This window comes from Podarcis filfolensis (genome assembly GCF_964270895.1).
Source record: "Podarcis filfolensis genome assembly, chromosome: 2".
NCBI lineage: Eukaryota > Metazoa > Chordata > Lepidosauria > Squamata > Lacertidae > Podarcis > Podarcis filfolensis.
In genome coordinates, this window is record NC_139605.1 from 15,497,224 (window position 1) to 15,511,142 (window position 13,919).

Below are 13,919 nucleotides of genomic sequence, written 5' to 3' on the forward strand. Positions count from 1 at the left end.
AGTGGGCTTGGTAGCATGTCTGCTTAACAGATTCAAGCTAACTGCAATGTCTGGTCTTGTGCATCTAGCAATGAAACTGAGTTTGTTTTGATATTTGTGGACACGGAGAAAGCCTTTGACAATATTTCTTGGAGTTTTATGAAGAAGAATCTCCAGGGGATGGGGGTAGGCCAAGGATTTGAAAATGGTATAGGTGCAATATACTCAGAGCAGAAAGCAAAGTTAATTGTAAACAATATGGTTACGGAAGAGTTTAAGATAGAAAAAGGGACACGTCAGGGGTGCCCAATCTCTCCATTACTTTTTATATCAGTCCTGGAAGTCTTGCTGAATATGATCAGAAAGGACCAGCTGGTTAAAGGGGTACAGGTCGGAGCTAAACAATACAAATTGAGAGCATTTGCAGATGACTTGGTACTTACGTTACAAGAGCCAGAATCTAGTACTAAAAGGGTATTAGAACTAATTCAAGATTTTGGCCAGGTTGCAGGATTTAAATTGAATAAATCCAAAACTAAGGTATTGGGGAAAAATTTAACACCTATGGAAAGGGAGAGGTTTCAGAATGAGACAGGTTTAACTGTGGTTAAGAAAGTGAAATACTTGGGGATCAATATGACAACTAAAAATGTGAATTTGTTTCAAGATAATTATGAAAAATGCTGGACAGAGATAAAAAAAGATTTAGAAATTTGGTCAAAATTGAAGCTTTCCTTGTTGGGTCGAATTGCAGCTATAAAGATGAATGTATTGCCTAGAATGTTATTTTTGTTTCAAACATTGCAAATTGTTGACAAGATGGACTGCTTCAAGAAGTGGCAGAAAGATATTTCAAAATTTGGCTGGCAGGGCAAAAAGCCCAGGATAAAATTTAAGATATTAACTGAGGCAAAAGAAAGGGGGGGATTTGCCCTGCCAGATTTTAAACTTTATTATGAATCAGCGGCTTTTTGCTGGTTGAAAGACTGGCTACTTCCTGAGAATACAGATATCTTGGATTTAGAAGGGTTCAATAATACTTTTGGGTGGCATGCATATTTGTGGTACGACAAGGTTAAAGCTCATAAAGCTTTTAAAAACCATATTGTCAGGAAAGCACTGTATAATGTCTGGATTAGGTATAAAGACTTGCTGGAGAACAAAACTCCCAGGTGGTTGTCCCCAATGGAGGCAAAGGCTGTGAAAAAACTTAATATGGAGTCTAAATGGCTGAAATATTGGGAAATTTTGGAACAAGAAGGGGATGTAATGAAATTGCAGAGTTATGAGAAATTGAAAGATAAAGTGAGAGATTGGCTCCATTACTATCAAATAATGGAGGTTTTTAAGTCAGACAGGAAAATTGGCTTCCAGGTGGAAAAATCGAAACTGGAGACAGAATTACTAGAATCCAAAACTAAGAACTTGTCAAAAATGTATAACTTGCTGTTGGAATGGAATACACAGGATGAAATAGTTAAATCAGCTATGATCAAGTGGGCACAAGATATTGGTCATAATATTATGTTTGAGGACTGGGAACGGTTGTGGACTACCGGTATGAAATTTACGGCATGTAATGCCTTGAAAGAAAATATTATGAAAATGATTTATAGGTGGTACATGACTCCAGTCAAGCTCGCAAAAATTTACCACTTGCCTGATAATAAGTGTTGGAAATGTAAAGAGTCTGAAGGTACATTCTTTCACCTTTGGTGGACATGCCCAAGGATTAAGGCTTTCTGGGAAATGATTTATAATGAAATGAAAAAGGTATTTAAATATACCTTTCTGAAGAAACCAGAGGCCTTTCTCCTGGGTATGGTCGGCCAATTGGTGCCAAAGAAGGACAGAACATTTTTTATGTATGCTACAACAGCAGCAAGAATACTCATCGCAAAGTATTGGAAGACACAAGATCTACCCACCGTGGAAGAATGGCAGATGAAAGTGATAGACTATATGGGACTGGCAGAAATGACCGGCAGAATTCAAGACCAGGGGAAAGAGACGGCGGAAGAAGATTGGAAGAAATTTAAGGACTATCTTAAGAAACATTGCAAAATTATTGAAGGCTAGAACGATGTTGATTCAGAAATTAAGGAGTTAAAAGTTGTAATGATTATGTGATTAAGAAAAGAAAGGTTAAAAAGTATATAGAAATTAGGGAAAGGATTTGCTGAATTGACTTAATTAGAGAATGGAATACAGAAAGGGGAGGTATGAGGAAGTCGGGAAAGTAAGTTTTATGAATATAAGGGATGGAAACTATACCTGTTTTGTATGTGTGTTCTTTCTTTTTTGGATTGTATGTATTTTTATTGTTTTTGTTTTTATTGTTCTGTTTATTATGTTTTATATAAATTCCTAAACTTTAATAAATATATTATTAAAAACAACAACAACACTGTGGAATAAACTAGCATCAGTTAAGCCCCTTGCAGTTAAGACCAAAAAAATGATCTCATACATTTTAAGAATAGCAGCATGTTATATATATGTTATATATATGACTGAGCCATGATAATATAGTAAGTGAAATATATACAGACTGCTGAAATGTGGCTGACCTATATATTTGACAGAACCTTATTATTTTCTTTTCACCATTAGGTGCTCCTTTGTATTGAGATCAGGCCTCAGTACAAGGATGTAGCATTTGGGAAGGAAGATGCAGCCCAGTAACCCAGCACTGGAAGCCAAGATGGAGAAGATCTGCACAGCCACCATGTACTTCCCCTTGGTGCTCAAGTAAGTTGGCACAAAGGAGACCCAGACACTGCAAAACACCAGCATGCTGAAGGTGATAAACTTGGCTTCATTGAACCCCCCAGGGAGCTTCCTGGCGAGGAAAGCAACTGTAAAAGAGATGGCAGCCAGAAGGCCCATGTAGCCAAGGGCAGAATAAAACATAGTGACAGACCCTTCATTGCACTGCAGAATTGTCTGTGTGACTTGGGAATCCATGTCCAGTTCTGGAAAGGGGGGAGATATTCCGATCCAGGCAATGCAGATGCCAAACTGAAAGACAGAACCAAAGAGGACAATACCATTCGCCAGACTCTTTCCCACCCACTTGCTAATTCTGTTCCCTGGTTTTGTGGCCATGAATGCGAAAACCACAGTTATAGTTTTTGCCAGCACAGAAGAGACGGCGACCGAGAAGATGATGCTGAAGATGGTTTGGCGGAGAAGGCAGGTGACCTTTTGAGGCTGGCCAATGAATAGAAAGGAGGACAAAAAGGAAAGCAGGAGAGAAACAAGGAGGATGTAAGTCAGGTTTCGATTGTTGGCTTTAACAAGTGGAGTGTCTTGGTATTTAATGAAGATTCCCAAAATAGTGCTTGTGATTAGGCACAAGAATAGGGCAAAGAAAACCAAGGTGACCCCCAGGGGTTCTTCATAGGAGAGAAAGACTATAGTCTTGGGGATACATTGATCCCTCTCGTTGTTTGAGTATTGATCTTTTGGACACTCAAGGCAATAACCTGCATCTGAAAGAAAGAAAAACTTATTTCAGTACATCGAATATCAATGTTTTTCCTTTTTATAAATGGAGAATCCAAAAACACATTAATCTCATGTTTTCAGGATTGTATAGATTTTGGTGGAATCTCTGGAATTGAAATGTTGTGTTTCAATTTTGCAAAGATCACTGTATTCCTTTGCTTAAATGTCTTTTCAGGCTGAACATGGATGCTTTCATCCTGAAGCTGCTTCTCAGAGCCCCCGTTTCCCAGGACTTGCTGTTCCTTCAAAACCATTTACCTGTCTGAGTAGAAATGGTCCCTTCGAGGCACAGGGCACAATAATAGCAGCATATCTTCTTTCCTTCTGGCACCACCTTGCGAGCTCCAGGTTCGCAGCTTTCTGTGCAGGTAGAATGGGGCGTTGTCTGGACATCAAGGAATGAATGAGTGTTTGATGAATTACTGCTTTGTATACAGAAACAGAGTTTGAAGTCATGGCTCAGGACCGCAATATCTCAAGGACCGCCTCTTTCCATATGAACCTGCCCGGATCCTGAGATCATCTTCTGAGGCCCTTCTTTGTGCACCTCTTCCCCGAGAGGTCCAGAGGGTGGCAACGCAAGAACAGGGCCTTCTCTGCAGTGGCTCCCCATTTGTGGAATGCCCTCCCCAGGGATGTCCACCTGGCGCCTTCATTATACACCTTTAGGCACCAGGCAAAAACATTCCTTTTCAACCAGGCCTTTGATTGACATCCTATGCTCTTTTAAAATGTGGCTCTTTGTGGGGGGGTATTATTGGGTTATTGCTTTTATTTTTATTTTATATACTGCAATCATTTTATGTGAACTGCCGAGACCTCTGGGTATAGGGCTGTAAATAAATTCAATAAATAATAAAAATAAAAATAAAAATTACTAAACCATTCTGTTCTGGTGGGTATATGCCTTGCAGAAGAAATGATATCTCTCCGTGTCTCATGTTCAAAGCACTTCTCCTAGAATATTAACTGTGTTAATAGTTTTTCTACTACACTCAAACAAGGAATCCTTTATCACCTTAAAGTGGGGGTGGGAAACCTCTGGCCCTCCAGAAATTCATGGAAACTTAGCTCTTGGCCATGTTCACAGGGGTTGATGGGAGTTGGACTCCACCAGCATCTGGAGGCCACATCTTCCCCACCCCTCCCTCATTGGAAGACTAAATAAAATAGGATGGCATAAGATTGCTTTGTTTTCCTTTTTTATTTTATTGAAAAAAAAGATGCTACCGAAAGCTTCTTATACATCAGGCATGGCCAAACTTGGCCCTCCAGCTGTTTTGGTACTACAACTCCCATCATCCCTAGCTAACAGGACCAGTAGTCAGGGATGATGAGAACTGTAGTCCCAAAACAGCTGGAGGGCCAAGTTGGCCATGCCTGTTATACATGATCATTAGTTTGTTCATCAATAGATCTTCAGGCTCACAGTTAGCATTGCTGTGTTACTTTTATTGTTGTTAGCCACTCTGAGCCCGGCTTCAGCTGGGGAGGGCAGGATATAAATAAAAAAATATTATTATTATTATTATTATCCAATACACTTGCTACATTTATGGATGGCGGAGAGATTTCAGCATTGAAAGGTGAGCCTACCTAGTCTACACTCTCTAAAACAATATGAGAATAGAAATACAGTCCTCTTTTGAAATCTGCACTTCTCCAAAATCTGCAATGCAGTTCTCCAGCTAAGGAATGTGGGTGGGTGGGTTGGTTGGTGGGTGTACGTACATGCATACACACACACACATATATATGTGTAAATAAATATTAAGAATGTATGACATTGAATATGTTAGTAGCAAGTGGCTGGGGCAGGGTATAATAACAAAATCTTTACTCTTATTCTTATTCTATTTTAGTGAGATATACTGTATTTACGCAAATGTAATGTGCCATCAAATCTAATGCACACCTCCATTTTCAAAACCTTGAAACCAAAAAAAGTAGTTTGCTGGTGAATATAAATGCGCCATCAAATCTAATGTGCAACCCAATTTTCACGATGTAATTTGTTCAAAAAAGGTGTGCATTACATTCAAGTAAATATGGTATTTAGAGGAAACTGCATTGCAAAAAAAATGTGAACATTTGGCAAAATTGCATGAAGACATGTGTATATTGGGATAAATTTGTATCCAAATGCTGATAGATTTTCATGAGGATTAAAAAAATAATAATATTGTAATTATGCCAGAATTTGGAGAACTGAATTTAAGATTGGAATAATCTTGGAGAACCAAAACTGACAGGTTCACCCATTGCTAGCTACACTTCGCCAACTTGTAAGATAAGAACCCACCCCCTACCTGGTTAAACCAGCCGGGCCATACGGTGTCCTTCTCATGAATGGTCAGTTCTACACCCAAGGAGGTTTGGGTCTGCAGCTTTCCAACTTTCACCCGTGCAGCAGTTTGGTTAGGAAATGTGACAAAATTCACAACATCATAGTCAGACGCTAGCTCCCTATCTCCATCAAAATACACCTCGCCCATGTCAGTACTGTTGAAGCGGATGCTTCTCACAAAGGGGTGGAGCTAAAAAGACAATATTTGCAAGATGGATAAACAATTACGCATTTCACTTCTTCCTCCAAAACCTTCAGTATTTGTAGACCTTTGGCCGCAACCAATACAATTCTGGAACGTGGGAACAAGTTTCTAATCTCTGACAGAGGTCTGGGCAGCTACATAATGAAATCCTGGGGCAGTGATTCATGCATATGGTGGGTTCAGCTGGAAGTCTGCCAAGAAGCAGCAAGACTGTGACGGATTTGCCGTATGTGTCTTGATGAACCACAGAATCTACCTTTTATATGGGTCGGGATAATTGAAAAGGATTAAATTGTGATAGATCCTTGAGTGGGTATTATATTCAAAGTAATGGGCCCTCCAGTGAGAATACAAATTATAGGCACAGTGTTATTTAGGGGGCAGTCAGGCAGTATGTTGATTGAGTTGTCATTGCATCAGTGAAGTGTCTGAAGATAAAGCTAAGAATCAATGAAGGCAGAAGCTGAGAGGAGCCAGCCGGGGTAGGGAACCTCCACTAGAGAGCGGAAATAGGTCAAACCTATAGCCATTTCTAGAGGGATGCGGGTGGCACTGTGGGTTTAACCACAGAGCCTAGGGCTTGCCGATCAGAAGGTCGGCGGTTCGAATCCCCATGATGGGGTGAGCTCCCGTTGCTCAGTCCCTCCTCCTGCCAACCTAGCAGTTCTAAAGCACCTCAAAGTGCAAGTAGATAAATAGGTACCACCCCGGCGGGAAGGTAAACGGCGTTTCCGTGTGCTGCTCTGGTTCGCCAGAAGCGGCTTAGTCATGCTGGCCACATGACCTGGAAGCTGTACGCCGGCTCCCTCGGCCAATAAAGCGAGATGAGCGCCGCAACCCCAGAGTCAGCCACGACTGGACCTAGTGGTCAGGGGTCTCTTTACCTTTACTATAGCCATTTCTCTTGAAGTAATATTAGTTTAAAAACAACATGTTCCACCATAACAGTAGAATGTTTAAATTGACTGTAAACTATTTAATAGAACTGTGCACACCAGCACCTTCCCCTCCCAATCCAAGATGGCGCCCAATCTGGTACTTCAGATCAGCCCCTATCCAACCCTGAGCCAATCTCCAAACTTATTTGAAAGCCAGCCCCAAGTGTTTTAAACTCTAATTGAATATGTGCTGGGGAGGGAAGAAAGGGAAGCAGGAGATCCTTTGCCTCCTCCCCCAACCCACATGCACAACAGGGTTGCAAAAACTAATCCAGTGGTTCTCAATTTTATTTTATTTTTTTGTGGTAGTAAGAACCTTCACTTTAAACCAGTGGTGGCCAAAGTTGGCCCTCCAGCTGTTTGGGGACTACAACTCCCATCACCCCTAGCTAACAGGACCAGTGGTCAGGGATGATGGGAATTGTAGTCCCAAAACAGCTGGAGGGCCAACTTTGGCCACCACTGCTTTAAACAAAACTTCCATGGAGTCCTCCATGGAAGGGCATGGAGCTATAATCTCTCTCTCTCTCTGCTGCATAAAATGGAAATTAAAAATAACTGGTGGAACGCTAAACCCTGGTTATAAGTCCTGCTCAGCTAACCTTCCTAAATATTCACAAGGGATAAGGTAAAGGGACCCCTGACCATTAGGTCCAGTCGTGACCGACTCTGGGGTTGTGGCTCTCATCTTGCTTTATTGGCCAAGGGAGCCGGCATACAGCTTCCGGGTCATGTGGCCAGCATGACTAAACCGCTTCTGGCGAACCAGAGCAGTGCACGGAAACACCATTTACCTTCCCACCAGAGCGGTACCAATTTATCTACTTGCACTTTGACGTGCTTTCAAACTGCTAGGTTGGCAGGAGCTGGAACCGAGCAACGGGAGCTCACCCTGTCGCGGGGATTCGAACTGCCTAGCAGGAGTGAACCAAAGGATCACGTCCAATGACAAGATGTAGCAGAGTGACATTCCCCATCCTACCAAGCAGTGACTGATTTGGAAATAATATGCAAGGATACAACAGATAATATGCACAAGCACAGTGAGGAACCACCTCTATAGGTGGCTAGTTTTCTTTGTCTCCCTCCCTCTCTCACCCGCCATGGCTCTATGTTCAGAAGGTCCAATCTGCCTTGTTCTGTAGCCTTCACACGACTAGATGCAGATGTCATCAGAGCATGGAAGGCATGTGCCATGACATAGACAGCACTATAAACAACATAGATCTCTGCAGACATGCCTTTCCCAAGCCAAACTGCTTCCATTTTCCCCTTCCCCATGCACCTTTTCCAGGTTTCTCTTGACCATCTGTGTTTGGAATGAGAGCAATCAAATATTTCTGACCAAATCTGATCGAAGGAATCTTCATCTTGAGTCAGGAAAATGCCCTGGGATTTTGAACCCTTCTTTGTTTGGATGCTGAAGAACAATGCACCATGGAAGAATATGACGTCCCAGTACTCAAATGATGTACTTAAGGTGAAGCCCCACAGAGATGTAGAGATCCAAACTTTCCCTACCAGGGCATTGATTTCTAGTTCAACTCTGTACAGCACATGTGGCAACAGAAACATTGTGTCAGAATCTCCATAATAAATAATCACATTGGCCTTCCTCTGTGAAAGAAGTGCTAGGCATCTTAAAAGTGTCTTCTTTGAAACATGAAGGTCAGAAAATATTTGTGGGATCCCAAAGGTGAAGGCTACGCATATGCCATCCCTAAAGAGCATCGCCTTCATCGTTCTCACAAAGAGATTTCCACCTTCGTTGTCTGGAGCAAGCAGACCAACCCATGTCCACCTAAAATGCAGCAGCAGCATAGCTATCCCCCTGTACTGTGGAGCTTCCTTTGGGCTCATCCAGTAGGAAGAGGGGAAGTGAGCTTTGTCACTCAGAATATGGTTGACAAAACCGTAAGTGAGCTGGAAGGGAAAGGAAACAATGTTTAGCTTTGGAAATAATGTCCAGAGATTGTGGGAGATTTGCAGCCAAAAATCTAAGAATGTATATTCTTGTTAATTAGTAAGCCTAGAGACATCACCTTGCCAACAAAGGTCCATATAGTAAAAGCTATGGTTTTCCCAGTAGTGATGTATGGAAGTGAGAGCTGGACGATAAAGAAGGCTGATCGCCGAAGAATTGATGCTTTTGAATTATGGTGCTGGAGAAGACTCTTGAGAGTCCCATGGACTGCAAGAAGATCAAACCTATCCATTCTTAAGGAAATCAGCCCTGAGTGCTTACTGGAAGGACAGATCCTGAAGCTGAGACTCCAATACTTTGGCCACCTCATGATAAGAGAAGACTCCCTGGAAAAGACCCTGATGTTGGGAAAGATGGAGGGCACAAGGAGAAGGGGACGACAGAGAATGAGATGGTTGGACAGTATTCTCGAAGCTACCAGAATGAGTTTGGCCAAACTGCAGGAGGCAGTGGAAGACAGAAGTGCCTGGCGTGCTCTGGTCCATGGGGTCACGAAGAGTCGGACACGACTAAACGACTAAACAACAACAGAGGCTAACAATCACAGAGCTGTAAATTTCTAGGTAGGCAGACTCAAACCATAGGAATGCAACTGGTAGAGAGAGAGCTCTGTGTGGTTTCAGGGTGAAAGAAAAGAAAGATCGAAACCTTTCTCCTTCCTGTTGCTCACTTGCTCTTTTTCCTTTCATACCATGTCTTCAATGGAGATGGATGGATGTTTATGCTCTTCCTCAGCTTAGACTCCATTTTAGAATTCAGCTATGTACAGTGGTACCTCAAGTTACAGACACTTCAGGTTACAGACTCCGCTAACCCAGAAATAGTACCTCAGGTTAAGAACTTTGCTTCAGGATGAGAACAGAAATCGTGCTCCGGCGGCGGGAGGCCCCATTAGCTAAAGTGGTAGCTCAGGTTAAGAGCAGTTTCAGGTTAAGAACAGACCTCCAGAACGAATTAAGTTCTTAACCCGAGGTACCACTGTATTTTGTAACCTGGAAGTATTTTTACCGGCATTATTTTTGCTCCTGCTATTTGTTGAAAATGAGTGCAAGAAATTAAATAAGTAAACACTATCTTTCATTTATGTTACAGTCTGTGTTTTGGTTCTGTGTTGTGGTTAAGCAGGGTGAGAAGGGGAAAACCAATACATAGTTGGTTAGCTGGACTTGCTCAAAACAAGGTTGTATAGCCTAGTTCTCTTGCTTTTAATTTTGCTGCCAAGGATGGGATTTCAAAACTCTCTTCAACCCCACTGCTGCCAGGAGAGATAACTTGTAATTAATATATCCTCCTCTACCTACTCAATCCATCCCACAAGAGAGATTGCCATCTTAAAATAGCTTCCACTCAAACTCAGATCTAAGTCCCACTGAATTTTTTTGGACTTACTGCCAGGTAAGTGGGTTTAGGATCATCGGCATTTATTTTCATTCACTGTACGTTTGGCTCCATTGGCAATTTTGTGTGTGTGTGTGTGTGCATGCAAAAAACCTTCCATCTGTGTGGTGCAACAAGTTGGTATCAGCTGCACTGTGTATAAACATTTTCAAACGTAACTACTTTTACTCTATTTTTAACAATTTATATTATTTTTCTGTATCACACAGAATGTGAAGTGTGTGAGTACATGTGCTTATCACAACTTTTTAAAATTGAGTAGTGATTTTCATTATTGTTCTGTTCTACTTTTGAATATTATATTGCTTTTATACCACCCTGACATTTTATGAGAAAGCTTTCAAGTTTAAAAAGTTGGATCTGACATTTGCTCTGACAGGTCATCGTCCCCCCGTCCCATGTCCCCCGTCCCCCGTTCTCCATACCTGGGGGATCTTGAAGAGGTCTAGCATGGTTGACATCTGAAAAAAAGTTTCGAAGTCCCCTCCTTGAATAACAGCCAGGTTCTTTCCATGTTGTCCACAGCTGAAATTAGGGACCATCCAATGCCGAGTTGAGAGGAGGTCCATTGTGGCTTCATAGGTTATCCTGACACTGAAACAGTTCTCAAAGATATTGTAGCCTAAGGTGATATTAGGTAGGAGCTTGGGGTTTTCATTGATCTCATTAATGGCAAGCAAAATGGCCAAAACATGCTGATAGTTCATCTGTAATACTCTGGATGGAAAACAAATGGAATGTTGACCAGTTTAAACAGTGTATTAAAATGGATATACAGTATGCAGAAGATGTGACAAGAAACCACTCAGGCTGATGGAGTAAAGCAGTGCTAGGGTAGAGACCCTACAACTCTGGGGCAAATTTCCTTCATATCTGCAGGTGAGCCTCCTACTGTCCCGGTCACATTTCAAACCATTCTGCCAAACTATGGAGCTTAAGAATCTGCTGCTCACTCTGTATATAGACTGTATACAGGAAAGATAAGAATTGGCTGGGAAAAATCAAAAGCTATGAGCAAATAGCACTTACGGGAGGAAGTCACCGACAGGGTCAGACCTGAAAGAGTGTTTTGGATACAGAGCGGTCCTCACAGGTATAACTCCAGCAATGATGTAATCCCCTGGACTGTAATAATTATTTGAAGATGTCCGTAGGTCTGACAGATCTAGATCTTCCATCATTGCTACCTCAACTGGCAAATGAAGCAAGACTAACAGAAGGATCATTTTAGGCACAAAAAAGTGAGAACTTCCTTCAACTGATTTTATGATATTCAGAGCAAGAACAGAAGCATTCGCGAGGAAGGATACACCAAATCTTCATCCTGTACCTGACTTCTCAGAGGAGGAGCTCAGGGCTGGCTTTGGTGCTAACAGAGAAACAAATTTCAGACTACCCTACCACCTCTGATGGTCTAAATCCCAGCCCTTGTTCTTAATAGTTCAGTATATATATTTATGTTGCTCTGTTTCCGTATTTGGCAAAAATAATGATCAATGATTCTGGATTCTGATTATTACTATTACTGATCTCAAAAGTGACCTCTGGAAAACCCTATGAGAACACAAATCAATCACAATGTTTTTGATAATTGCAGGGGAGATATAATCACCTCCTCAAAGTTTCACGCTCTCTTTGCGCCTGCTTGCGCAGGTGTACGGCAGGAGAAAACATGTTTGCAAAAGTTTGCATCATGCTTTCCTATGGGGCAACTGAGAGGACAATGAACTTGGAGGGCGACGTGTGATTCTCTAGACCCTTTGTTGGTGACCCTTGACTTTAAACCGATGAGAGGGTAGGACTGGGCTGTAGCGCAGACTTTCAGCCCAGCTGCCTGAGCATTCAAATCCCTTGCGTCAGTTTCCTTCCAAGACTTCAAAGGAGGGCAAGTCACTTCTCGCCCTCTCTCTAGCTTTCTTTCTCTCTTTCTCCCCCTGCTACTTTTTGACAGCCAATAGTGAGGCCCGGAAACAGATGGAGAAACAGCACACAAGCACTCTGCTGGCTACCCCCTGATCACTTTCCACATGCTTGGTCTCCCTAGGCCAGCGGTTCTCAACCTGTGGGTCCCCAGATGTGGTTGGACTACAACTCCCATCATCCCTGAGCTCTGGCCTTGCTAGCTAGGGGTGATGGGAGTTGTAGTTCAACAACATCTGGGGACCCACAGGTTGAGAAAGGCTGCCCTAGGAGGTTATGGACTCTCCTTCCTTGGAGGTTTTTAAGCAGAGGTTGGGTGGCCATCTGTCATGGATGCTTTAGTTGAGATTCCCGCATTGCAGTGGGTTGGACTAGATGACCCTCAGGAACCCTTCCAATTCTGCAATTCTATGAGAAAACTGTCCATTTCATCCTACCCTCTGTTTCCTGTTATTTAACTAGTTACTGATCCACAAGAGGACCTTTCCTCTTACCCCATGACTGCTAAGCTTATTCAGTAATCTTGGGTGAGTTACTTTGTCAAAAGCTTTTTAAAAGTCCAAGCACACAATATCAACTGAACCACCTCTGTCTATATGCTTGTTGACGCTCTCAAAGAACCACCTCACTAGGCAGTCACCAGATACTAATGTATTTAAATCTTTCGTTGCTGTTAGTCTTCAGGTTTTTAGGAATGTGCTCCACAAATAATTTATTTGCATCTCTTATTGTCCTCTTGCATATTTTTAGGCAAAATTTGTGTTCCTTTTTGTTCTCCTCATTTGGACAAGACTTTCATTTTCTAAAGTAAGCCTTTGTGTCTCTAATACCCCCCCACACTTTGCTTATGAACCACATAAGGCTAACTCCTGGCCCTGCAGTATACATTATAGCTGAGCTTTTATACAGCTTCCAAACATTTTGGAAAGATTTGACCCTAACTACATACCTGTTAGGCAGTGTACATCTGATTTCACATATGTGTTCACCACAGGCATGAACTCAATGCACAGCTCTGGGACGGTGGAAACTTTTATGTGGAGTCAGGCTGTGCATCTGCTAAAAACGTGTGTATACCTTTAGCTCGTATACCCAATGAAGAACTTGTCACACCAGGTAGAAGAAAAAGGTTGATTTATTGAACATACATGAAGAAAGGCAGCATATATAGGTGCTGCTTCAGACAGCAAGGTTAAAAATATGCAGGCAGCAAATAATCATTAAGCATTTACAGACACACCTTAATTCTAAAGAATCCCTGACTACCGAAAAGCCTAGAGAATAAGCAGAGCAATTTCCCATAGCCTTAAACTGAAAAGAAAGAAGGGAAGGGAAGGGAAGGGAAGGGAAGGGAAGGGAAGGGAAGGGAAGGGAAGGGAAGGGAAGGGAAGGGTAGGGTATACCTGATCTTGGAGCAAGCAGGATTTGAGAACTATAGCATGGCTGTCAACATTTCCCTTTTCTTGTGAAGGATCCTATTCAGAATAAGGGAATTTCCCTTAAATAAAGGGAAACATTGACAGCTATGAACTACAGTCATATCTCGGGTTGAAGTAGCTTCAGGATGAATATTTTCGGATTGCACTCTGCAGTGACCTGGAAGTAACGGAGCGCGTTACTTCCAGGGTTTGCCGCTTG

General features: G+C 42.1%; 1 protein-coding gene across 1 annotated transcript; it reads right to left on the reverse strand.

Moving 5' to 3' along the window:
- Positions 1 to 2,571: 2,571 nt before the first annotated feature.
- On the reverse strand, positions 2,572 to 10,813 carry LOC310758196 (vomeronasal type-2 receptor 26-like; the record flags this gene model as incomplete). Its single annotated transcript, XM_083604124.1, has 4 exons — positions 2,572 to 3,473; positions 3,748 to 3,963; positions 5,792 to 6,026; positions 10,787 to 10,813. The coding sequence occupies 4 exons, from the start codon at positions 10,811 to 10,813 to the stop codon at positions 2,572 to 2,574; spliced, it is 1,380 nt and encodes a 459-aa protein (XP_083460250.1).
- Between the last annotated feature and the right edge of the window lie 3,106 nt (positions 10,814 to 13,919).